The 27,560-nt window shown below is 47.7% G+C and overlaps 1 protein-coding gene across 2 annotated transcripts in view; it reads right to left on the reverse strand.

Annotated features, from left to right (window-relative positions):
- The window catches only part of DNAAF9 (dynein axonemal assembly factor 9), a 2,133,167-nt gene that overhangs the window by 1,202,691 nt on the left and 902,916 nt on the right, over window positions 1–27,560 (reverse strand). For both annotated transcript variants that reach the window (XM_069632250.1, XM_069632251.1), the window contains exon 16: window positions 14,716–14,761. In XM_069632250.1, coding sequence (XP_069488351.1) covers window positions 14,716–14,761 — 46 coding nt within the window. The remainder of the gene's footprint in view (window positions 1–14,715; window positions 14,762–27,560) is intronic.

The following is a 27,560-nucleotide window of genomic DNA, read 5'->3' on the forward strand; positions in this document are numbered from 1 at the left end:
TTGTTTCTTTGAAAAACGACTGACCCCAAGGGAGTTAGAGGTAGAGGAGCAAAGAGCTCGAGAGGGGAAGTATTTAAGGAGGGGTAGTTGAAGGTATTTTGCACCCAGGTTCCAGAAAGCCTTGTGGACAATGTAGAGGGTTTTGAATTTAATACTTGCATCCACTAGGAGCAAATAAAGGGATTTCAGAGCTGGAAAGATACGATCCCAGGGCTTGAGGCAAAAGACAAGTCTTGCAGTCCTGCTCTGGATTAGTTGAAAAGAGCGGAGAGTAGAGGCAGGTAGATTTAGAAAGGCTATTACAATAATCCAACCTTGTGAGAACCAGAGCTTGGGAAGACAGTGAGCTTCTGGGGGAAGGAGAGGAAAGGCAGAGTACCTCTGAGGAGGTGAGGTAGGAAGTTTGACTTTTTAGAGACGTCAGAGATGTGGGCGGAGAAGGAAAGTGTGGAGTCGAAGATGTTCCAAGGTACTTAGCCTCGCAGTTAGAGGTAGGAGGAGGGCCAAAGGAGGTCGGCCAGAGAGTGAGGGTAAAGGATGGTGAAGGAGTAACGATGAGGAGGATCTCAGTCTTGTTGGCATTTACACAAAGATCATTGGCGGCACACCAATCTTGAATGGCAGTTAGGCAATCAGAGAGGAGAGAAGGAGAGGAGGTGGCAGCCTGAAAATGAGTTGAGTGTCGTCAGCATAGCACTGGAAATTTGAGCAGAAAATGCCAATGCAGTGACCGAGAGTTCCCAGGTATTGGTTGAAAAGCCAGGGTGAGAGGTTAGACCCCTTGGGAACACCACAGGTAGAGAGGAAGATAGATGATAGGAAGGACCCAAGTTGGACCTGGGAGGGTCGATCAGAGAGGAAAGAGGTCAGCCAGGCCAAAGCCTGATCGGTGATGCCCAGGTTATAACGGAGACGGTTGAGCACGGTGATATGGTTGACCGTGTCAAAGGCAGAAGAGAGATCAAGTAGGATGAGGACAGGGGGAATGTTAAGAGTCAAGATGGGAAAGCAGATCTTCACAGATGTTCAGGAGAGTCGTTTCTGTGCTTCTGGCAGCTCAGAAGCCAGGCTGGTGGTCATGGAGAGAGCCAACAGAATTGGAATAAAGGTTTAGCTGAGAGATTGTCAGCTTCTCAAGGAGTTTACCCAAAAAGGGAGTAATGGTAATTGGGCAATAGTTAGCTGGACAAGAAAGATCAGCTGTGGGTTTCTTGCGAAGAGGATGCACAAGGGAGTGCTTCAGAGGGGAAGGGAATGATCCTGAGGCAAAGGAGAGGTTGCAGAAATCGGCAAGGGTTTCAATGTGGTCCTTGTTGGTTTTAGAGGAACAGAGATGAACCTGTTCTGACGAGGCTTTCATAGATTGGACTTGTCTAGCGACCTTGTCAGCGGAGAAAAGAGGAAAGGGTGGGGTGGGTGGCTGAAGGAGGGTCAGCAAGTACAGACAGAGAGGGGAGCGGAGGGTGGACAGAATGTCCTAAGTTTTTGAGATAGAGGCAAGGGCATTGCAAAGAGCCTGGGAGGCAAGAGGAGGGGTAGAGACTGCAGCAGGATTGGCCAGCTCCTTGCAGATTTTAAAGCGTTCGGCCGAGTTGTTAGATGCCGCAGAGACACAGGCTTGAATGTGCACTCTTCTTGGTGAGTTAGTAGGCCATTATTTTGGGTAGTTTTAGGAGAAGGTTTTTTTTTGCACAGTACGGTCACTATTCTTTATTATGCGGCAGCCTCATATTTCAAATAAATATTTTTAAAAAGGTAGACGCTGGCTTATCAAAGTGGTTGAGTATAATTTTATGTTACTGCCCGTCAGGTCATTGAGGGACTCATGGAATTTGTAATGTCACTTTACAACTTACATAATTTTAGTGAAATAATATCACTGATTCTAGGTAAAGGGGTTTCCCTTTCTCTCCTAGGGGAAAGCATGGCAGAGCAGTCAATGCCATACTATTAGGAGGAGGGCATGGTGTTTAAAACACAGCATGCTACATTTGATATGGGAATGTTCACACAATTAGTCATAACATACAGCAGGTAGGTACAACGATAATGCAGTTCACAGATGTGTAACTTGATAAAATAAAGTTCTTGTAATATATTTGGTAAATGACCCTGCCAGATAGCATTACCTGAGTAGTTAACGGTTAACTCGGGCCACTGCGTAAGTATTTAGAATCGTTTGGGTATAGGTATGTGTTAAGATGGTTTTCCAAAATCAACACTGTGGGTGGAATTTTGGAGGCCAACCTATTACAGTGAACAGGGAAGACACTGAAGTCTAGCCAAACCCAATCAAAGTAGGTAGCAGAGCGGCAAGGCTTAGACTCTGGATGGGTGCAAGTGGTCTAGGGCTACAACAAGTCCACACAAAGCACCAATAATTCCAGTTAGACAGGCAAGTATAAAAATATTTAATGATTTATTAGGCCTTTAAAATACACACCAAGTAATTAAACCCCTAGGCAAAAACTGTCACACACTTGATATGAACCAGATCTATAGATTCACCCCTAGGAGATAGAAAGCATTTGATTCAATAATCTGTGTAAAACAAGTACTCGGATGCATACAGTTCAGTACAAATACTTGAGATCAACCACAAAACAGTACCCTAACATTAAGTCCAGCCTAAGATGTTTTTGGTCTTGTGTCAAAGAGATCAGTTCCAAAGTTACTCTTTTCAGGAGGGTTTACTATGTGATTGGATAATGCCAGTGGTGGCGATTCAAACTACAAAAAGATGAGGAAAGGTCAGGCACGTAGCTCACTCAATCCCACTATAATAGGATAGGCCTAGAAACAGATCCTTTTCCAGGTTACCACCAATCTAAGTCAGGAAAGAGAGATAAGGACAGGACTGTACTCCTATGGAGAACAGGGGGGAAGGAACAAGCTACTTGCCTGTAACCATAGGCCTCCAAGATGGGTCTGGCATGGCTTCACATGCTCATGAATATTCCCCTTCGTCAGGCTGGGAATCCTAAGAAAAATAAAAAACTGTTTCACTTTCCCTTACAAACTTTATTTCTCCTTTAAACCAATCACTGTCCTCTGGGTTATACTGCTCCCATTCAATGACAGTCTCCTCCCTAAGACCTTCCTCTGGCAGCCATCTTCAGATTTAGAAAGCACGAAAAGTGACAGTATGACCAAGAAGAGCCGCAGAGGGGCTGGAGGGAGGGTTTGCATGCCAGATCCATGCTGGAGAAGAATACTTACAGGTAAGTAACTTGTGTCTTCTCCAGCATTGGGTCTGGCATAGATTCACATGCTCATGAATAACGAATACATAGAAGTACAACATTACACAACCACGGGACGTGGCAGGGCTCAACAGAAGCAATTAACTATTAACTCTGGAACAGACTCACCCCAAGCGAACAGGTTGCGTAGCGCTGCCTGGCCGACCCTGGAATCCTGTTGACGCAGTAGAACTTTGTGAAGGTGTGTGTGAACCTCCACGTAGAAGTCCTGCATATGTCTAGCAGGGGCAAACCAGTCAGGAACGCTGTTGTCGCAGTGATCACTCTGGTGGAGTGGGCTCACGGACAGCCCGGCAGCGGTCAGTTTGTCAACCGTTGACAGTGCACGATGAAGCCAGAGAGCCTGTGCTGCGGACGACGGCAACTCTATTCTTTGCTACTGTAGGCCTGGGAACGCCTCTGTAAACTTCCTGAGTAGTGGATCTGGAAGGCCGATGGTACGATGAGGAGAAACCTTTGCTTAACTTCCCCGGGAGGAGCGAAAAGAAGAGCAGTGCTGCTGGAGGGTGCCCAGGGTACGGGCAGTCTCCATATCTGCCTTGATGGGCTGGAAGGACTCGTTGAGGACCTTCCCTAATAGGTTATCTCCATTGAAGGGCATGTCCAGTACCTTGGACCTCCTGGTGGAAATTCGTGGCCTTCATCCAGCCCTGGCAACAAAGGCAGACAACGTTCCCCATTTGCCAGAACCCCTCCTCGTCAGCGACGTCCAACGCCACTGCGATGGCATGATCAGACGCTACACCCCCTTCCTGAAAAAGAGCGATTGCCTCCATCTTTACGTCGGGGAGGAACTCCAAAATCGGACCCAGCTTGTACCACAGCTTCCGGTCGTATCTGGTTAGGATCGCCAGTGAGTTGGCCGCCTTGATAGTGGACGCCACAGTGTAAATCCACTTCCTTCCCATGGTTTCCATCCTCTTCCCCTCGCTGTCTGGAGAGATACAGTGATGGCTGCGACCTGACTTGTGTGCAGAGTCCAGTACCCGATACTTCTATTCCAGCCTATCCCATTTGGCTGGAGCCGTGCAAGGGTTCTTCACGAGGGCCAGGCCTTCTTCCCAAACGTTGTCCAGAAGGGGTACCGCCATGACCGTCTTTCTCCTGTCCTCGCGCCTCTCGTACAAGAAGCCCTTCTTCTTAGTTTCCTCAGGCACTAGCTATAATAGCTCAGAGGCTCTTGAGATCATGAAGTGGAACAATCCTACTTGATCCGGTGGAGACACCCTATGTGGAGCATCCAAATGTGGGGTTTTGCTGTCTGCTGGAACAATATCCTCTTCCTCATCCTCCGTCGGCATGGCTGTATCCATCCCAGTGTCGGGGTCTGCTGGGGGAGAAGGTAACCGACATGGTGGCGGAGGTTGGAACGGGGGCAACAGATGACACTTCCGCTTTGCTGGAGGCTGATCGGGGTCCTCGGTAACCACAGGTACCAGAGCCGGGGCAGCCTCAACTGGATCTCTTGACAACAAGGTGTGCAGTCTCGACAGAATATCCAAGGAAACGTCCCTTGGCTAAAATGGCCGAACAGGAAAACTAGGCTCAGCAACGCCATCGTCGTCATCCTCTTCCACGTCCTTGTGGACTGTGTAATGATTCCTTGTTTTTGTCGTCCGTGGTCGAGACCCGCCATGGCTCAGATGACGGCCTGGGAGGGCTGTTTCGGGGCCTCCTGGCCCCCTCCTTTTTTCCCCCATGAGTGTCTTCTACCGGGTCCTGCACCGGTTACCTCCTTCTGGCATGCCACAGATTTTGCCAATGCCACTGTGGCAGTGTTGCGCCTTGGCCGTAGGGACACCTTCTGAGCTGCAGGGGCTACATTCGCAGGGTCAGCACCCTTAGCTGCAGAAGTCTCCAACTCTGTTGCCAACAAGGTCTTAGCTTGAGCCGATTGGGCCTGCTTGGACTGCTCGGCTTTCGTTTCCCCCTGTCCGCAACATCTCTTATTTCTCACAAAGTTTAGCCGGGGTAGATGACTTCCTCTTCGAAGAGGAGCACAATAACTGGCTGGCAATGGAGGCGGATGGTGATGTCGATCGCGCCCTATCCACCTTGGGACCCACTTCTGCAGCGTACCCGGTGGACTCGGACTTGCAGTTCTTGGCCTTATCTTGGGCCCCCACAGATGAGGTGCCCTCACACGACTTAGAAGACCGCTCCTCGGACAGGCTGGTCCTGGGTGAGGCATGACCCTGCTTGTCGAACTGGGAAGAGGCCATGGCGTTGAGCCACGCCACCAGTCTAATGTGCCTGTCCATTGTCTTTTTAGAGAACAGGAGGCAGATTTCACACTCCACTTCCTTGCGGTCTGCGTGCATGCAGTAGAGGCATTGCAGGTGCTTGTCTTCCACAAACACATTCCGAAGGCCGCATTTGGGGCAGGGCTTGAAGAGGGACCTTCCCTCCTCCTTCTCCCCAGTCATGGTCAGAGGCCGCGAAGTAGGCCCGATGGCCTTCTAGAATCTTTGACGATCTTTGCCCTTGAGGGACGCTGAAATTCACCGACAACGGATCCCCGCTGTCGGCAAATGGAGAACAGATAACACAGGCTACTTAGAAACAAAAACAGAACTTATTTCCGTTGTAAACCATGAATAAACATACAAATACTCAGAGAGCAAACTCGAGGACTCCCAACACTGAAGCGTGCGTTAAAAATCTGAATATGGCTGCCAGAGGATGGGGTTTAGGGAGAGGACTGTCATTGGATAGGGGATGTATGTCCCAGAGGACAGTGATTGGTTTAAAGGAGAAATACAGTTTGCAAGTGAAGTGAAACTTTTTGCTTTTACTGAGGATTCCCAGTCTGACGACAGGGAATATTCATGAGCATGTGTATCCATGCCAGACCCCATGCTATAGAAAGAAACAGGTATGGTAACTTAACCACACGACTCTGATTTAGCCAGATACCACTGAAGAGGTTCCGAATTCCATTGGTGACATGTTCCCCTGGGCTTGGTCCGGTCGAAGAAGGCCCAGGGATTATGGGTGTGGAGGTCACTTTTGTCATCAAGATTTAGTTTCAGTTGGGTGCGGTGCATGAATCTCAGTTCCGGGTGCCTTCCAGCTGAACACCCTTGTGAATTAAAGATGAATACTTCAGCTGAGCAAAGGATCTCATGACACCTGCAGAGAGCGAAGAAGATGGATTGGAACTGGAGTCATCACAATCAGCCAGAGACAAGTGACCAATAGAAGAACAAAGGAGCAGGCCCTGCACGACTCCACTTGTTGCAAGTAGCTCTAAAAAGGCAGGAGCAGGGATCTTCGAGTACAAGCTGAAGATCCTCCAAGCGCGAAGGATGCCCTCGAAATGGCGACAGTTGCAGCAAGGTAGCCCAGGAGGTAGCTGGTCAGTCCACTAGTTGGTCAAGGGAAGATTCCGGAGGCTAAAAAGGCACGGATCCTCAAGCAGTAGCAGAGAATGGTTGCTCCCACCAGTCCAGTGGGGCGGGGGGAAAGTGTTAGGCAGAATCCTGTGCAGTGTCCTTAGGGACCACTACACACGATTAAGACTACATGTGGTGATACAAGTTTTACCTTTGGTACAAGCCTTTACTACTATGTCATAGTGGTAGCAGTGGCGGAGCAGGCAGGCGTATCTCAAGAGTATATGAGCAGTAGCAGAGATTACACAAAGGGACCACAATTACGGTGAATCAAGCAAACACTGACTCATGGTTTCAGGTAGAAAAATATAAGTACATTTATTTTTAAACCATTCGTTATAAACACAACACTTCTATTAAACTTCAATAAAAACCACATGTCAAATATACTACAACTAACCAATTCACTTGGTACAGTATGTCTCAAGGTAAGTACCCTGTGTTGGAATGAACCGGTGTTAGGCACAAAACACGTTACCGCGAATATGATTGCGATCACTTTTTGACAGTTCGGTCTACTAAATAAACGCGTATCCGTGACATGAAATGCTACCGGGGCAAAAACACACTTAGCACCTGAGACACCCAGAGGGAGTTGGAGCCAAAAATCACAGGCAATATTTTGGTTAGGCAGGCAGAATCAAGAAACACTCAGAGACAGGAGTTCAAAAGTCAAAGGGCCAGAGCCAGGGTCAAAAGGCACCGGGGCCAATTGCAGAAGATCACACGGTCAGACAGTTCACGATTCAACGCAGCCAAAAGTACTTCGATATTGTCAATGGTCGGAAGCAAAAGTTATAAGAAGGAGGGAAGATAAGGGCAAGCCTTGAAAAATGAAGAAAAGGGATTCACCCAGTTTCCTGAACAGAACACAGTACCTTGTTCCAATGGTGCAGCTGGTGCCCTGGCAGTTGTTACTGTTGGTTTCCTGCAGACCCACGATTCCTGGAGCTTCGTCGAGAAGGAGGACGTCTGAAGGGGGGTCTGCACCACACAGGGACAAAGCCGGCAGCAGCGACACGGAAGAGTGGGGCGAGCCACGCCCATTCGCTAAGAGAGCTGCCTTAGTCTGTCGCTCGTTCCCGCTAACCTGTAACCTCTAAACTCTTTAGTGGCAGACTGTGCGAGTTAAATGTTCCCCTGCCCCACACTAACTCTGCCCTGGGCTGAGAACACAACAAGGTGCACCAGGACTGGATTCTCACCCCGCACAACACAACACAGCCCAGCGTCTTTGAAATGCGCGAGGGCCAGTCAGGTATCCAATGCCAAGTGATGGCAACTGTTTCAGATGCTTCTAATTAGGCAACTCGACAGCAAGTAAAACCAGCAGAATCTCCTGGGCTCCTGGGTCCCGATGTATCCGTTACTTCCACGTTGGTTTCTTCGCAAGTTTGGCCTTGAGATCAATCCACAAGTTGTGATCAGCCGTGAATCTAGGTAAAAAGTTTCACAGGTGCAGCAATTACTGCTTTTCTGCAAAGATTGGCCGGCAAGCCACTTGCCGTGAACAGCCACGGCAGCAAACAGCGGACCTTTCCGCAGGATGGCTTTTGCCACCCGGGAATGAGTCCCTCTTTTATGTCCTGAGAGGGGCTTGCAGGTACACAATGAGCCGGTAAGGCAGCCACGGCAGCAAACAGCCGCCCTTTCCGCAGCCGTCCATATTGTTATTTAGCCTTCTTCCTGCTCTTCTGGGCCCAGAATTGCTAAATATGTGAAGCCCTTTCCCAGGGTAAGGTGTTCTTTTCCGGGTAGAGAGACGATTTGTGTGTGAGCCTGGATGTGGGGGCTGGGACTGTTTTGTCCCGGTACACATCCAGATGCTTGAATGTCTGTTGCTAAGCAGATATTGCAACCAATGAGTAGCCATGATTAGATGGCCACTACCATGTTAAATGATGCCAATCCTTACCATTGCTGGCCCTGGGCGAGCTCCAGTACAGATCTTTGATAAAATATGACTGCTGTAGCCATTCACCAGATCATCATCATTCGCCAAGACCCATATGAAGAAGTGCAGTCACTGACTACTCCTGCGGCTGACATCCAGTGATGTCCCAGTGAAGCCCTTACTCCTCTACCTTATCTTGAGAAAACCCTCATCAGTGCTTTCTGTTAGGGAGAATTCTCATTTATGGCTAATTTCCCTCACCTAGTGAGTCCCCCAGCAGCTTTGCTGGACTTCTGGAGTTTATTTTTTTCCACTTGGTAAGAGCTTTTTCCCCCACTCTTGCCTGTGTATTGCTATGTGTTTCCATCTGTTTTTGTGATTGTGGACTCTGAAGTACACCACTTCAGTATCCCCCTTCTTTGTGTGTGTGTCACACAGCACCTTCAGTGCCGTGGCACAGGGTTGTTTTTGAGACTTCCCTCGACTCCATTTCTGAGGCGAATACTGTCTCCCAGAAAAGGGTAAAGTTACCACTAACTTTACTTAGTCAATCTACCACAGATCCAGTGCACCCCATCGTCCATGGAGTACTGGAAAGGGTTACTTCTTAGCCCTTTTTTATCTGTACCTCTTAGAGCATTGTTTCGCTCTTTTAACATTTAGACTTGGCTGGTGGCAGTGGTATCTACCCTACCTTTTCTACCGCGATTATACTATATAAACGTGGTATTGTTGTAGGCTATTATATTAGCCTCGAACTTAAACCCGCTTGACCAAATACTTTTTCTTTTGGCTCCGGTTGGGTTTATTCGCCATTTCTTTTTGTTAAAATCCTTCTTGTGTTTTACTTTGCACGGCAAACCAGGTTTGCCTTCTTTGTTCACTGTCTTTTGGCGGGCTTCTGCCAAGAAGCCCTCCTCAAGGCGCCTGGGTGTCTAGGTGGGCTGCATGTGAGGGAGCGGTGTAGTCACCCCCTGCACAGGGTATCCTAGGAAACCCAAGTCGCACTTTGCCATGATTGGCTGAGGTGGTTGTCCGGGCTGGACAACCCCCCTGCTGCGTGATTGACAGCCAGGCTGTGTGAATGGGGGATTTCTGCATAAAAGGCAGGACTCTTGGGCTAGAAGTCAGAGTCGCCACTGGAACTACAAGGAACCGAAGAGAACCGGAGAAGAAGTCGGCTGCTGCAACTATCCCGTCCCGGTGAAGCCCTGCTGCAGTCCTGAGCTATCTACCCTTCAACGACCAGAGAAGATCCAGTCCGGAGTCTTCTTCCCTTGAGCCTGGTGGTGATAACCAGCTCATCTTCTACAGCCAGAGGATCCTCTTCGTGGTCGAAATCGCTGCACACTGCTGTAGTGTTCCGGATAGCCATCTGAAGAGCCTCTCCTGTTTTTAAGGAGCGCACCTTTTATTCGCCGTCGCTGCTGCCGGCTTCAGCCCTGTGTGGTGCAGACCCCTCCAGACATAGTCCTCCTTTCCGAAGCTCCAGGAACTGTGGGTCTGCAGGAAACTACCAGGAACAACTGCCGTGGCACCAGCTTCTTCATTGAATAAGGTACTGTGTCCTGCTTGAGGAATTCGGGAGAATCCCTTTTCCTCCCCCTACAAGGCTTGCCCTTATCTTCCCTCCTTCTTATAACTTTTGCTTCCTCAATTGACAATATCTAAGTACTCCTGCGTACGTTGAATCGTGAACTGTCCGACTTTGTGATCCTTGACAACAGGAACCCGGTTCCACTTGACACTGGCTCCGGCCTATTGACTGTTGAATTTCTGTCCATGAGTGTTCTCTGATTCGGTCTGCCTTGACAAAAGTATTGCCTATGATTTTTGTCCCCAACTCTCTCTGGGTATCTCAGGTGCTAAGTGTGTTTTGCCCCGGTAACATTTCTTGTTTTTTACCCGCAAATTTGGACCTTGCCGGGGGTTCCGGGTAGTAGATTCTGGGCCGATTCGCGCAAGTCAGACCTCTGTGGATTCCCACGGGTGTTCTCTTTTCAGAAATGCATAGGGTTCCTTGCTGGCTTCGACACCCTAGGCCCAAATCTGTAGGTTGCCCACATGAACAAAATGTGCTGTGCTGAAAGGCTTGGGGTTACCAGTGGGTTAACCTTTTCCTTTTGTGCCCCAGGTAGGTGCACCCACACATGTGCGGTACCGTTTCCATCGGGACACGTGTGGGGACGCGGGAAGGTAGGCCATGTGTTGTTGGCGGTGTGTTTCGGTGGGTGGCCAGAGCGAAATGCCTGAGAATTGTCTTCATTTCCAGCCAATTTCAGAGACATTTCCCTCTGTCCACTCACGGAACACGTCGCCAACAACAGATGTCATACAGAAAGTAGAAATATACATAGAAAAACACATGTAAGAGTGGGAAAAAGGCTCACACTCTTACCAGGTAGAAAAAATAAACCCTAGAAATCCAGCAAAGCTGCTGGGGGACTCTTTAGGTAAGGGAAATCAACCATTTATGAGAATTTTCCCTAACACAGACGTAACATCCAGACATTTAGGGGCCCAGATGGAGCTCTGAAGAATGAAGATGAGGACAAGCTCAATTTTATGCTAGTGCACCACCGAGGCGTGATGGCGAGCAGCCCGTTCGGGAGTGACGTGCAAGCACAATATCTGACCTATGTCCCCTCCACCCAACGGGAATGCTGGACCCCTTTGAACATCCCATCTCCCCTGAGGAAGTGGCAGCAGTGATCAAGTCCCTGAAGCATACAGCGTCGGGGCCTGACGGCTTCACAGTCTGATTCTATAAAATCTTTGCCCGCATCTCGACTCCCCACCTCACCGCCCTCTTTAACTCTTTCCTGGTCTCGGTACAGCGTCCTTTCATCGTGGGATGAAAGGACGCTGGGTTTTTCTCTGTTATTTCAACGTGAAAACTCATCGAATCTAGTAGGGGAGGTTAAAAAAATATATAGATGGGGTGTGGGTGTCGAGAATAGTTAAATAATTAAATAAAAACAAGTTTTCTCATTGAAATATCCACAGAGAAAAACCCATCGTCTCGCGATGAAATGACATGGAACCCTGGTCTCTGTGTATTTCACCATCCATGAAAGAGTCTCTAATGACGCAAATCCGGGAAAGAGCCGAAAGACTGCGGCTCTTACAGGCCCATTGCATTTACGAACAATGATGCAAACATCTTCACTAAGATCCGAGCCTCGAGACATTCTGGGGTACTGCGCAACCCAATACACATGGACAAGACGCACCACCCCTGATATCGGGCGCATCCTGAACCTTATTGAGAGTGCTTCAAGGGAAGGAGTGTAGATGGGCTTTGTGTCGCTGGATGCCCATAAAGTGTTCAATCTGGTGGACTGGGGATATACAGACAGTGTCCTCGCCAGTTACAGGTTTGGCCCGAAATTCAGGAAATGGGTCTTGGCCAATTATCTGCATCCTACCACTGCGCTTACAATCAACTAAACTAGAAATCTTGCAGGGCCCTCAGCAGGGCTGTCCCGTCTCCCCGAATATCAAAGGAACCCTTCACTACTAGGATCCGGGTGAACCCGCAAATAAAATGAATCCAGGTGGTGGGTACTACTATAAGATCTCCTCTGGGCTCTTCCCTTGAGGCCTTATGGCAGGAAATCTCACTGTTTGAAGCAGTCTCGGGCTTCAGGGCCAACTTCTCTAAATCAAGAACCATGGGGGTGAATATCCCACAGAGGCAGCTAGAGCTCATTACAAAACAATAGGCCGGTCCCCTGGTGTAAAGCCACTATCACATACCTAGGTGACTGCATCTCGAACAGGGTCACGCAAGTCTACCAAGCCAGCTTTCTGCGTTTATTCAGGACCCTGCTGGACAACCTAACAACTGGCCTAAGCAAGAGGTCACTTGGCTTGGGAGGATCGCTGCTCTTAAAATGAACCTAGTCCCGCAGCTCCTTTTCCACTGCCTTGCTCTGCCGGTTGAGATTCCTGAATAGGGCTGGGCAGGTTACAGAGGGGGATGCTGAAGTTTATTCGGGGCAGGAAAACGCCATGGGTGGCGAAGAGGGTATTACCTCAGGGGATGGCCTAGGGGTCCCAGACATCTACAGGCATTGCAAGACTCAGATGACCCGCCCAAATGGCAACACATCGAAGAGTCCTAGTCCCTTGCACCGCCCTTTTGGCACTACCCCACCTCAATCTGGAGCAGCAGGCTCTGGGCGCAAGTCTGCTAGATTTGACGAAGAGCAACGTCCACTGCTGGAAGAGGGTATCAGGCAATGGGGGGGGGAGGGAAGGTCAACTCTTCCTTAGGGCCTCTCAACCCAGTCTGGGGCAACCCAGAATTCACACCGGACGGAGTTCCGAAGATGGAGGTAGGGTGGCTTGTCTCAGCTGAAAAATGTCTTTATCATTGGGGTTCGCCATATCCTTCGAGGAGTGGAAAGGCAATTTTCAAATACCAGAGCAATTGATATTCATTAACCAAACTGGATTTTGCCAGCGGACAAATACACTAGATAATCTTCTGGCACTAAGTACAACAACCCAGCAGGCGTAGCGTTAAAAGATAACATCTATGGCAAGAATTAAAGAGATGAAACATCCCGAACGGGAGACTGATGATTGCCATACACCCCTCTGCCAGTGAGAGCAAGAATAGATCAAACGCCAAAGCCAAAGTGAACTATCCAGGGACTATAAAGAAGGGAAGTGTAGAGGCTGTAATTTAATACAATATCTTGGCATATATGAAGATAATAAGTTTAAATGGCAATGACAACTCCATAGTGTACAAATAAAAGCAGTCTAACAAATTGGTGCTATTAACGTATTAGAATACAGGCATGGGGGGGGTACTCGGTCAAGACAATACTAAAAATGTATGTAGCCAAGATGATTCTCACCCAACATATGGCGCTAAACTTTGGACAATAAAACTAAGAAAGGAATTAGAGATGATTGAGCGCAACTGCCTGAAAGTCCCGCCGAGGCCCCCCGATTGACTTAATCACTGCCGAAAATACACACCTGCTGCTGACGCTGGCAAGACATTATAACACAAAGGAAGCGAGCGCGTGTGGCTCTGTTAAAAGGAAGTGTCACAGATTCATTCTTTACGATTGGTAAGACATAGCGTAGCCGACATACACAGCATCATCTCAGCGGTAGCTACAGCACTTTAAAAAATGCTCCAGGGCTATGAGGTTTGAATTCAGTGAGGAACAATCCGTCATTGACCTGGCTACAAAAAAACACCGCAAACTAATCACCCAATACATACGTGAACGTAAAACTACGTAGCGGCCTCCTCTGCCAACTACTCACTGTGGGAGTACCTCAGAGTTAAATAAATGTAATGTCACTGTAAAACTGGAAGCACAGAGGCGCGGGAAAACATGCCAGCGCCTGAAAACATCAAGCACTCACTGCTCGAATGCAGGATCCTTGAGACTATTCGGTAAAGGCACTTCATGGCGCTTGGCACCGAGCAAGCGGGAAGTGTGAACTCAGAGGCTGCATGGCAAAATTCATGAGGGGCAATGACAACAATCTCTTATCATCTTGTGAAACTTTGGACACCCATTATGTCAATACAAATGGAATTGTGTAATTGTGCAACTAATAATGTGACTGGATGACTTGACAATTCTAAAACGCACTGGCTTGTTAACAGGAATTGTATGTCAGTCACCGATTATGACTTGATCTATTTTAATACAATGAATTAATAATGTCTTTCCATTAGCTTCCTTTTAAAATATAACTCGGACTGCTACATACTAAATACATTGAAAAAAAAAGATGAATGCCCACATTGCTCCTTGCCAATATCCCATGCCCTGGCAAACGTATACATTCCACTCGAAGATCCCAATTCGCAGTCTATCAAAAAGATGCCATAAGTTCAGGTAGGGGGCCAACTTTGCCCAATTGTCCTTTGCCAGGTAACCCATGACGGGTTCAAGAGCTTTGTGGCAGGGGTGCTTGTTTACTGACGCACAGACACGATGGGCACTGTTTCTGGTTTAATGGCGCTGCATAACATGCATTGGAATCATCCCCCGGCTGGGCCTAGCATCCTACGGGGTATGGAGGAAATAGGATGTGAAACCAATAAAAAATAACAAAAGCCACAGTGATTGCACAAGTTATTAGTCTGCACAAATGTGGGTACACATAGTTACAATCTTCTTACCGTTTTCACCAAATATAAGCTATCGTCATTGTCCAATGGCACGATTCTAGGAAAAGAGAAATATTCGCACTTATTAAATATTCTAAATATATCTTTTTCAACGTCACCACACATTTTTCAACACGAACTACAGTACTAGAAACACATCTGAAACTATCACAAGTCAAAAGTCTGCGTGGAAATGAAAGTCATTCTTATTATCACAATAGAGCAAACTGGATGAAAAATAGACCAAAAAAAACCTGGAATAATAAGCTGTCTAGCAGTGGAAAAATGGGTAGGCAGTGTTGGCAAGAGGCCAAATCATTAATCCTATAATCGCATGCCCCACCTTTCCCTATATAAACCCAACATGAACACTATCATATTAATTCTCTCTAGAGCTGCAGTACAGTGAGCAGAATAAAAATAAATAAATAGAGGTGGATGTGGCAGATGTAAGAGCAGCGAATGGCTATGGTGTCCTTCTCTTACCACCTGAATAGAAAACCTACTTTGCTGTTACAATAGTTATTCAGCACAGGTGTTGCAGACATTTCAGAACGCCTCATGTGTGGTTGTTATGCATACTAACCCAGTGAAGTAAAACGGTGTGTCCATCAAGTAAGTCCAAACTCTCCAGGTTGTGAGAGGAGTAAGGGTTCACTCAGAAGGGGGATGCACTGATATGAAAATATAAGGCCCACACACACAAACACACAATAAAATCCGCCACACAATCTACAGCATATACACAAATACACACACTAGTTTAATATATCAAGAAGTAAATCACTGTTCAATAAGAACTCAAAATAAGAAAAACCTCGGAATAGGGGAAAACATTAATTTCACCTTGCTCCATAAAACTACTTGGCCTTCACGGTTCCTAGAAAGGAGGAGGGCAGGAAGTGTTCAACAGTATAGACAATAAGCCCAGATGGACAACAAACGGTAGGTCAAATCAGAAAGATAGTACTGAGCCTGACTAGGTCCTGATTCGTTCCCTAAAGCAAGGTCGCAAATAACTGTTACTGTAAAACCATTATTTCCTTTAGGAAATTATGAACTCGAGCAAATTAAACAAAAAAAGCATATTAAAAGAAAAAAATCACGCAGTGTCTAAAATTATCCTTTTGATTCAGCAATCGCCAATCCCAAAAGGGAGACCAGGGAAACACGTCCAAGTTTGGCTAAGCACCCTTAAAAGTCACATTTGAATGAGTTTACCAAGTTGACAAAAGATTTGATAGAAATCAACAGGACAAACCTAATAGGCCTGGCGCGGTTATGTGTAAAAGTATATAATTTCTCGTTTTACACCATCAGTGCAGTAGGAGCAAGATCGTGAGCCAGAGCGTCACCAAAGAAGAGTCCCAGCCTAAGGTCAAGAAACGGAAGTCCATGGATATCTGATTGAAAAGAGCCCAAGACACGCTTGTTCCAATGGTGCTTAGTGATGGAGGGGTGGACTTCAGCAACCCCCTGATCCCAGACCCATGGTGTGATGCTGGAAATGCATTGGAGGGACAGGTTCATGTGCTCCTGTATCATGTGTGTTCTATGTTGTTTTCTGCACATGGGCCCACTTGGGACTCCTGGCAGTGCAGCGCTTCCTCTTTTTTGGTTGTGGTGAACAGAGACCCTTGGGATATCTTATGGCACCCATGGGTAGGGGGTTAGAACCCTGTGACCCTAGTGTATGGTTGTGGGTACCTGTGTGTGGCCCACAGAGCAGGGTATGGGCTGGTGGCAGCTCCATACTGTATTTGACAGGTGCTCTGAGTATCCTCCATTTTGGGATACCCAGGCTCTGTCATAGGAATCAATGGATTCCTGATAGAAGGCAAGATGGCCTTTGTGGCCTCTTAGTTTATATTACCGGTTACCTTTTTTTCCCAAAGTCCTGGGAAGCCCTGACTCTGTCCCTTCCCCTGACTTGCTGTTGGGTGGAAGAACCATATATGGTATTGTGGAAAAGTCCAGGCCAGACTGGCTGGAGCCTTCCTAGTGACTATGTTGTGGGTACACCCTTGGGGAGGGGCCTGGGTGAATGGAGTGTGTGACCAATATGCATTCCATGTTATGGGTGTCTGGTATCTGTGCGTGTGACACAAAGAATGAGACAGCTCTGCCTGAAACTGACATTAATGCAGTGTGGTCTGCTGAAAGGCTGGATGCTTGCCCCAATCCACATTCCTTGTTATGTGTGTGTGTGTGTGTGTGTGTGGAAGTGAATGGCCTGAATGCACTGTGAGCCTGATTGGCTGACTGCCTGCATGAATTCCCTTCCGGCTGATTGGTTGACCGAGCTTGGCTCAGCAGTGTGAATGGGGGATAGATGTGTATATCTGGGGATCTTTCATTTCCCAATTTGTTTAGAAGCTGAATCGAAACTTGAAGCTCATCCTTGAAGCCCAGCTGGAAGAAGGTTTGCTGCTGCTTTCCGTCGATGAAATCTAAGAGCTGTTGAGTCTGTCGAGGACTGATCCAAGAGAGGACCTGGCTAAGAGACCCCCTCCCTGAGCTACAAGGGAACATCGTGCATAAGCTGATCTTCATAGAGGCACCCTGGAAGCCAGTCCTGAAAGGCTTCGACTGGAGACATGGTCCGGCTAGAAATCTTGAAGTAAACCACCAGGACATTGAGGCCGTCGAAGTTCATTGCTGTCGACAAGGGTTCGGAAGATTTCCGTAACCACTGCAAGCCTGTCGAGTTGTGTTGCCCAAAAGTGGGGACAACTTTACGACTTGCTGCTCGACAAACGGAGCAGTTCATAAAATGATTTATAGGTCAGCCCTGTCTCATCTAAAATTACATCTCCACCGCTTTCGGCCCAGTAGACCTCTTCAGCCCTCTCAATGACATACTATTAATATTCTCTATTAAGCAATCTAGAACCATGGGCTGCTCTTTTAGTGTCAGGATGCCAAACTGTAGAATAATCATACTGTCACACTTCACGGCATCGGTCACCTTTTGGTGTTTCCCAAACTCAGCAAAACCGTACCATTTGCTCAACTTTATTTTTAAGTAGCATGTACTTGAGCTTTTAATATCCTCCTGTCTGTTAGCACATTAAAGAAAAAGAAATGTAAACAAAACCTTTTGTGTCCTAGTACTCATCAGTAGAGTAAGCTCTTGCCAGGGGCAATACGTCTTCACATTATGTAAGGGTGCTGAAGTACGAGTCTGGCACAGTGGTGGCTTGTTTGTTGGCAAAGACTTATTTCTATATAAAAGTAAAGAAAAGGAAAACCTATCTTGCCCTGTTTCTACGAGGGGTTGTCCTACCTAACTCATGGTGGCAACAGTAAAGACAGACACAAGTGTCACAATTCAAGGGTGTTTATTAAAGTGGATATGGAGGTGGGGAAAACGCCTCATCTAAACCTAAAGCTAAAATGGGAGCACGCTACGAGCATCAAATGAAAAATAAGGCAGCCCTAGTGGCGTCTTGTCAAATAAAAGGGCTTTCTCAGCACGAGATAACAATTCCAGCTTCACCTATCAGGACCTTTGGTAGTTAAGTCGCTTTTCCACAAAATGTCTCTTGCCTCCGAGGACCTGATGTGGCCAAAATAACAAACAAAGGTTCCTATCCGTATGCATGTTCGGTGATGGCTTTTGATCCCTGGATCTCCCCTCTTCCGGGCTCAGATCCCCCTTGAACGTCAGCCTCCCTCCGTCGGGTTCACTATGGCTTTCCTTGCATTCACAAGTCTTAAATGTCTTTTTAAACAGTTCACTCTGGACATCCCTCTGTCGGGTTCACCTTTGTCAACACATTGTTCATCGGGACTGTAGGCTTTGCCCCTTTCCATCGGCATCCCTCCGTGGGGTTCACTCTTGCCAACTTTTGTAAATCACACAATTTCTTCTGCTTCCTTGCGATGCAGGATTCACTTCCCTTAGCTTTACAATTTTTTGGCGGTCAAAAACCTTTGACTATACAGAGGATTTCGCTAGAACCCTGTAGGACCACTTTGACCCCTTTCTCACCCCGTTACCAAGGCCTTCTGGTAACGGTAGTTTCAACAATAGGGTAATCGACCATAGTTTCTCGAGTGAGCCACCACGTGGGCATCCTCTGCAGCTGGTTTTACACTCTCGTATTAACAGATTTGTACATTTCTTCAATTAGCCGTTTGCTACTATTGTTGAACACAGTTTGGTTTCTTATCGACTCTCCCTTCGACTCACTGGCTTTTCTTGTCTCTGGAGTCGAGGATGGTACCACGGTGGAAAACGTCTCGCCCCAGCCTGGTTATCAGGGGAGGAGGGTCCTATGTACCGTTGACATCTGCTGCAGCACACGCTGCCTATTGTTCGCGGTTTTACAATTCCTTCCACGGAGGCTTTGCGGGCTTCGGTCGGAAAGGGCAAGGTCGCTTCTCTCCTTATCACCCTTTCGGTTCTCGCCACCTTTCTCATCCTCTTGAACTTGGTTAGCTGAGTCGTAGTGTCATCTGCCTTGCTCGAGGTGTGCTTTCGTGCTCCACCTTTTATCCATGTGGGAAAGGGCCGTCGGTTGTGTGCGATTCTAGTCAATTGCCTGACTTTGTCTGACCCTTGTGTTGGGACATATCAGGTAAATGGCTCTGGTGTTAGTCCCTTGACTTTCTTAGTGTGCGTAAGTGAACATGTGAAAGGAGGGGGACAGGGTTTCTGAATATCGTACGTACTAGGATGGGGAAAAAGTGTTCAGAGACGGCGGATACCACATCTCGTCCATCAGTGTCCCACTTCAACTCCCCAAGAACCCACCATCCAGGTGATCCTCCCTCACTGGTCCACCCGCAGGCACGGGATCCACTAGCGATGGCTGTGTCCTGGCCACCTGGATTACAGATCCTTGGGGACTATTTAGGGAAACACCTTAAGGTTTCTCACATCGGTCAGGATGTCCAATAAAGTAAAATGTCCACTGTCCTGTGTCCAAACCTATTTCTGTCCCTTATACTAGTCTAGAGTAAGGAACAACTGGGTGTGTTCTTGATCCAGAAAGACACTTCTCTCGTTCAGCATGTCAACTCAAATGTTAAGTTGTTGATGAGAAAACACAAATGGTTCTTTAACTTAAAAGTTCTTGATGTTGGATGCTCCTCCACACATATACAAATACACAACTGGATTAACAGGGAAATGCCGCCCTTCTTCTGTTCTTTCCCAGTCTCTTAATAAAACACATCTCCCAACTGTCAGGGGGGAAGTTCGTCCCCTGTTATTTCACAAATTTATCATCAAGTCTGGTTCACTATCGTGGCAGGGTGTAGGTCTATTTGATCGAACATTTTTTTACCTTTTCACAATTGACCGAATACATTGTTTCATTGTTTTTTTTTTTAAATGTGGGATGAGAATCCCCTGACCGCCCCCCAACTTCCCGCCACCTTAGCCTATTCCCTTACCCCACATCTATATTTAATTTAAATGGACTGAAATTCGTAAAGAATTGGAACAAGCAAATACGGTCAATTTGGGCCGCGATCAAGTATGCTGATACCTCCTGCCAGACTTCTGTCTTCTTGCTTCACAAAGGCACAGTTTCCAAATATCAGGGAGGGGACGGGCAGGGACGTCATTTCACCAAAATGCCAGGGGTAGCGGAAGTGACATCACCCGACCCTTGACCCCCTGATGACATCACAGGAAGTAATGTCATTAGACCCCGCCCCAAAGTGATATAGCGGGTAGCGATGGAACATGACATTTCACCCGTTGACAAAACAGGAAGTGGCATCACATAGAATTGTACACTACGAAAAATATAGTTACGATATCACTATATGATGTACATTCATACAAGAATGGATCGCCATATGTATCATTAAATTCAGTGTTTATTGGCCCGTATTACCAAATGACTGTGTATGCAAGCAGACGTCCATGACCAAATGATAAGCGTAAGTGCTTTATAATAACACATCATTAAGCGCTTTATATAGAAAAAATATACACCCAATATCACCCAACCTGTGTTGGTACTCATTTATCGACCTCAGAAGGATGAACGGCTTAGGCTTAGTGAGGCGTTTAAGAACAGGCTAAATCAGTGACTCACCCCCCTGAAGTGTGCCTGAAATAAACATTTAATGAGGCCAGCAATTACTGTATAGAATTCCAGAAAGACACATTATTTGGTATTCCTATTCTTTCTTATTTAGGGTCAGTGCTGAAAGTGTTAGAAGAAAAATAAGAACAGGAGTGCCTCAAGTCTTTTTTTTAAGGGGCCTGAACAAGAAAGCCAGCCACCCCAGAAGTAAAGAGCCACAGCCCAGGAGCTTGCATTACTAAAAAAAAAAGTTTTTTTTTTGTAGAGGTCGCAAGGGAGACCACAGAGGTCGCAAGGGAGACCACAGGGGTCGCAGTTGCGACCCCTGGCGACCCCCAAATGACGTCCCTGGGGACGGGTGGAGTATCTTCCCCTATTCTTTCTCCAGTTGGCATCCTAATAATTATAATAATAATTGGTTCTTTATAACATGCTTAATACCCAGAGGTATCTAAGCGGGGACCGAACCTGTGTTGCTCCGTGTCGTATTGCTTCAAAGGCGAGAACGTTGCTCCTGAGCTATCTTCCAGAGACAAATGTAGCATAAATTCTGGTTTACTATTCTGCCGAACTAGACTGCACATTTTCTTATCACAAACACACAGTTCCCAAATATCATGGGGCAGTCCCTTCCCCAGTTCTTTCTCCAGCTAACAAATCAAATTTGGTTCACTATCCTGACAGACCTGACTGTAGATCCTAGTACTCCAGAAAATGTCTTCTTTTGGCAATTGGTCCTCAACCCCTTATCTTTACTTATCGCACCTCTTTTTCTCTCTTATGTGGGTCCCAGACCTTTTTGTGGTTTCTCGGGACCGCCCCAACTTGCTCTGGGTCCCAGCCCCTTGAATGTGTGCTTCTTTGGATTTGTATGTGTGCTTGACCACTGTGTGCTGCGCTTGAGGTGCTTCCCCAACTTTGTAAGTGTCCCCGACATCCCTCTCTCAGGTTTATCTCATGTTGTACACAGGCCTCGTTCACTAATCTGCCAGGTACTGTTTTTCATGCAACTGTCTTAGTTTTTCCCAAGTACTGGTAAGCGAGAGATGGGGGTCTTCAGCCTTCCCCAACCGTCTCTTTCATTCTCTTCTATCTCGACCACCCGCTATGGTAACCCAAGTACCTTTTGTGACGCTACTGGCTTGCTCAAGCGGGTTTGCAGAACTGTTTCTTCTTGCCGCAGGCTTCTGTGTGTCTTCCAGAGTCTCTTCGTGTCATCGCAGCGTTCCCAGGTCTGGTGCCTATCGGCGTGTGCTTCTCAGCCCGACAGCGTGGTCTGGCTCCCTGTCTTTCCCCGGGTCTCCAGATCCAGCGTGGTCAATGGGAAAAACAGTGTTTGTTTAGCGAGTCTCCATCAGCCTTTCATGATCTCGGCGGCGATCCTCCAGCCAGCTCTTGGTTCCTCCAGGGAGGATCTGACAAGGTACAAAGTCGTTCTTCCCTTTTTATCAATGGGGCTGACTCTAGTTGACTGTATCGCATATGTTGGTTCTGCTGTGGGCTTTTGCCACCTTGCCTGTTCTTCGTGTCAGTGGATGTATGAACTCCATCTAGCTAAGCCTCACTCTTCCTCATGCCAGTACGATCTATACGGATGGGGGCTTTCTATCTTGCAGAGATATACAGTTATGTGGGGGATCACAGTGGACTGAGTGGGGTGAGTGGAAAGTGGCAACAGAAATTGAGGTGGTTTCCCCACCGGAGCATCTCTGACCATGTTGTGCCTCTCTACATCCAGGCACAGGCAGAGGCTCCAGCACCACCTGCATTAACATTCAGTGTTAAGAACTTCACTGCTAAGAAGGCCGCCGCATTTCCCTGCCTGGCTGTCCTGACTGAAATCATGAAGAAGCACACAGCTGCAACTCTGACACTGATCGGTTGCCGGCCGTAGCAAATTATGAGGCTCTGTTGAGCCGCGAACCCAAGCTCTGGCAAAGGCCAGAGTCTAGGGCCCCTGTCTTTCCCTGCAAATCAGGCTTGGTCCCACCCCCAAAGGGGTAGTCCAGCCCGAACTGCTAGGTCACATCCCTTTTGCACGAGACCACAAGCATCCCCAGACATGTTTCAGCCTTGTTGGGCGTCATCAGTGAGGAGTAGCTTGGGTCTCTAGGCCCAGCAGGCAAGGGACCCACGTCTGGGCATACCCTTCCCACTCGGGGTGACAATAGCAAAAAAAAAGAGTTGATGGCTGGAAGGTTTAGAATAAATCTTGACCTCTGGCATTGCTCTGGGCAACCCTCCAGACCATCGTTCTTCGCCTGCCAAGCCATTACAAAAGGGGAAAAACCATATGCAAATCAGGCTTGGTCCCACCCCCAAAGGGGTAGTCCAGCCTGAACTGCTAGGTCACATCCCTTTTGCACGAGACCACAAGCATCCCCAGACATGTTTCAGCCTTGTTGGGCGTCATCAGTGAGGAGTAGCTTGGGTCTCTAGGCCCAGCAGGCAAGGGACCCACGTCTGGGCATACCCTTCCCACTCAGGGTGACAATAGCAAAACTCCCAGGACCCCCCTTGTCAATTTGCATATTTAAGTAACTTTGGGTCTCACCCTAAGTTACCAGGGGAATCCAGACGTGGACCCCTTGCTCACTATTCTTAGAGAGGCACAGCTCCTCCCTACCGATGAGGTCCAACCAGACCGAAACACGTGTCTGGGGATGCTGTTGGTATTCTTGTTCAGAGGAGAATTGCCTAGCATTTCGGTGCTGGACTGCCCCAGGGCAGGACAAAGACTGATATGTTTGGGATATTTCTTCTCTGTGAAAGGTAGTGAGCTAAAGACTCTGGGAAAGTCCCTCTTAACCAGGACTAATGTCTGGCAGAGGGACTCCCAGGACCCCCCTTGTCAATTTGCATATTTAAGTAACTTTGGGTCTCACCCTAAGTTACTAGGGGAATCCAGACGTGGACCCCTTGCTCACTATTCTTAGAGAGGCACAGCTCCTCCCAACTGATGAGGTCCAACCAGACCGAAACACGTGTCTGGGGATGCTGTTGGTACTCTTGTTCAGAGGACAATTGCCTAGCATTTCAGTGCTGGACTGCCCCAGGGCAGGACAAAAACTGATATGTTTGGGATATTTCTTCTCTGTGAAAGGTAGTGAGCTAAAGACTCTGGGAAAGTCCCTCATAACCAGGACTAATGTCTGGCAGAGGGACTCCCAGGACCCCCGTTGTCAATTCCCTCTGGTGGCCGCCACATCCCGTAACCATTTAGCGTTCTTGCACCCTGCCCCCAAACCCAGTTTGCGTGGCACTCTGTGCGCTCATCGTCCAGATGCTCACCTCTCGCTATTGCCCTCCCACAAACTTCCTGCCTGCCTTCCAGTGCGACAACGCTTTACACTTTTTGCCAGGCGTCCTGCCGATATCGTTTAGCCCTCCATCTGACTATGCCTGTTACTCACCCTGGGTGGGTAGATCAACATCTGGCTATTTACAAAACCGACATTATCCACATATGCTACTTTAATCCCTGCTTGTCATGTATTATTGCTGCCGTCATTCCGTATTGCTCACTTTTGCTCTCTAGGTCCTAATTACCTTGCCATGCTATGATACCGGAAAATGCACTTCTGCTCACTTTAATCTTATTACATTGTGCGTGTGACATCTGATCGGCCGAGTGAGGACTTGCGTGCCTGAATGCCAGGCCTTACATTGCTATTGACCTGTTCTGTAATTATGTTATCTCTAACTTACCCAAGTTCCCCTGCTGTGTCACTTGCCATCAGTACTGCTAATGGCAAGGGACACAGCAGTAATGTTAATGGATTATGTGTTGCCTCAGGCTGTAAATATGCTGAAACCACCTTTATCGATTGTGCCCACCTATGACTCACACTGCACCTTTACCCGCTCTGACACAGAGCTGCTCTCCATACCCATCCTGACTAATGTAAACGACTTGACTCTGCAGCCTTGCGCAGAACCGTGCACCTATTTTATCTGTTATACTTACCGGTACCCCTGATGTAGCCCCTCGAACCATGAGGTGGCTTTTCCAGTGCATGCACCCATACTTATTTAGCCTGCTATGCTTGCCAGGACCCCTGATGAAGCCCCTCGTACCATAAGGCATGGCGTCTCCAGCGCGTGCACCCATTCCTACTTTGTCTAATATTACTACATGTAACATACAAGTTCCTGTTTATCTGATGAAGCCCCTCGTACCATGAGGAGTGGTTCAGCCAGATGCCTTCAAGAACCACTTGTACTAAACTGTAACCTGGATACATGATCTAGCACTTTGAAGAATGACACTACACACTTACTGTAAGTAGCGCCCTGATGCCTGAGGTTTTGGTGTGCTGCTATAAATGCAAAATAGATAAAGTATAGCATGTTCTCCCAAGATGAACGTCACTGGTCCTGTCATGATCTCTGCTTCCAAAAGGTCAGGGTTTTCCCAACTCCCTTGGAAGCAGATCCATAACCCAGGTTCCGAGTGCCAACCAGTCCCAATTGGGACCTTTTGGACCCAGTCCTGGCGCCAGTGGCACCAGGCTCATAAATATGCCCAGTCCCAGCGCTGGAAGCGCCGGGCTCATAATGCTTGGGTGGACTTACCTGCAGCAGACCATGCTGCTTACTTGCCTGCCAGTTGAGCCTCTGATCCTCTTCTGTTTGGAACTACTTTTCCTGTTGGGTGGGGCAGGAGCCACTCCCTAGGTTCAGAACACTGGAACTCTTCTGGAAAGCAGGAACTCTTTTCTTACCTAGGCGTGGCTGTGGAAGGAGACACCTAAGCACTACAGGAGGCTATTTAAACCACACCCGATGGATGAATCTTGCTTTGCGTTATTCTGCATCCTCTGCAGCAGAACGCTCATCGTGTCTTCTGCATCTGATCCTGGGCCTAAGGAAAAAGGCTTACCATCCTGAATCCAGTCTTCAGCAACACCTATAAAGACAAGAAAGAACAGATTAGCATTACGGTCTTCAATGACAGCGCTTCACTTACCTGGTCCATCGGCTGTCACCAACGCCTCGCGCTGCATTCCGGCATCTGAAAGACAAAGGCTTACCTACTCTTCGTGCGCTCCGGAGGTCTTCGCGCTGCATTCCGGCATCTGAAAGACAAAGGCTTACCTACTCTTCGTGCGCTCCGGAGGTCTTCGCGCTGCATTCCGGCATCTGAAAGACAAAAGCTTACCAACTCTTTGCACGCTCCGGAGGCCTTCGGCGCTGCATCCCGCATCTGAAAGACAAAATAAGGTGCGTTTAAAGACATTGGGGAACTTTAATACTCACGTGCCATTACTCCTTTCCACATCTAACCCAGTGGGTATTCCGGCACCCTCCAGCCGCTCCGAACTTGTACCTGCAAAATAAAAAGACAGTTAGAGCGCATTGTGAAGCAGGCAACAAGCGCTTACTTACGTGCTTCCAGGCGCTTCTATTCATCACACGGGCTCCATCTTCAACTCACTTCAGCCCGTCATCCGCCATCGCCGGAACCCTGCAAAACAAGAGACATCATTACTAAAGACTTTTAAAGACATTAGAATTACTCGAAACTTACCGTTCGTGCAGTAAACGACGGACAGCAGTCCTCTGAAGTCAAGAGGCCTGCTTCCCTTATCCAGTGAAGAAACTGGTTACAGCACCCTGCCCCGAGGCAGATGGAGAGCACGGCGTTCACTTACCCAAGGTGAGAGCATTAACCTTTGGGGTTCTACAGGAGAAGAGAAAGGGAAGAAGAGAGAGACATTCAATAACCCAGTTCCTTAATCCCATATTTTCTATCTGCAGACATCTTACCCTTCGAGTCAGACATACAGTGCACAGAGGTCCAGCCCAAAGAGCCAGCCGTGTGTTACACATCACCTTTGAAGATACGGTATACGCCCAGTCAAGACCGGCGCCTCTACGGGAATCAGGTGAGCGTTACAGGTCCAATGAAAGGCTTCCCCCCCCGTGAGATCTACCCGCTGAGTACCCCCGCCCCCTCCACGACCCCAGGGAGACCGTCGGGTAGCAGCCTCATCTCCCTGGCCTCATGGGAATGGGCTGCCCGAAAGGGAGCAGGGACAATACCCTGGGATTCGTCGCAATTCTTAAAATGTGACTGTCTGAATTCTCCAAACTCAGGAGCCCCCATATCATGCTCAAAGATGCCAGATTGCAATTAAGATCATGCACCTGCTGTCTAGACAAAATATTGGTATTTGGAAGAAGTACAATGGGCTAGTTGAGCGATAAATGGATGAGCCCTGAAAACCAGTAATGTCCGGCTTAGGCCACCAATATTATATTACACTGATGCTATCACATTCTGCCTCAGACCCTTGGAATGCGAGGTAACAGGGAAAGGTGTAGGCACACATTCCCTACTCCTGCACTCTCTCCCATGTACAATTTGCAATTTTGCATCAAAGCAATATACAACATCATGCCAAATAGATTTGAAGACATGGGCTGATTACAGTCTTGGCAGAAAGGAACACGAACCTGACCATAACGGATGTAATCTATCTTCGAAGGTCTTACTCTAAATTCTTTCATGCCGGGGAGCACTACTTGGAACATCAGGAGTTAGAAATGTAATAGATATGACATTTTGAAGGGGGTTGAAAATCTCTGAGAAGGATATTACACCGATTGTAAAGCTTGTAGTATGGTTGTGGTATACACAAACCATTAGTTCATACAGTATTATATCTGGTGACCCCTGCCTCTGCAGGTTAACTGCCAATGAGGCAAGCCTTTTGTAATACATAGGAGTCCGAAAGCAACTGGAAGACACGTGTACAAAGGGTCGAATGAATGAGCCAGTAGCACAATGCTGTGCATAACGTGGAG

This window comes from Ambystoma mexicanum, chromosome 6q (assembly GCF_040938575.1).
Source record: "Ambystoma mexicanum isolate Mex_15411 chromosome 6q, UKY_AmexF1_1, whole genome shotgun sequence".
NCBI classification, from domain to species: domain Eukaryota; kingdom Metazoa; phylum Chordata; class Amphibia; order Caudata; family Ambystomatidae; genus Ambystoma; species Ambystoma mexicanum.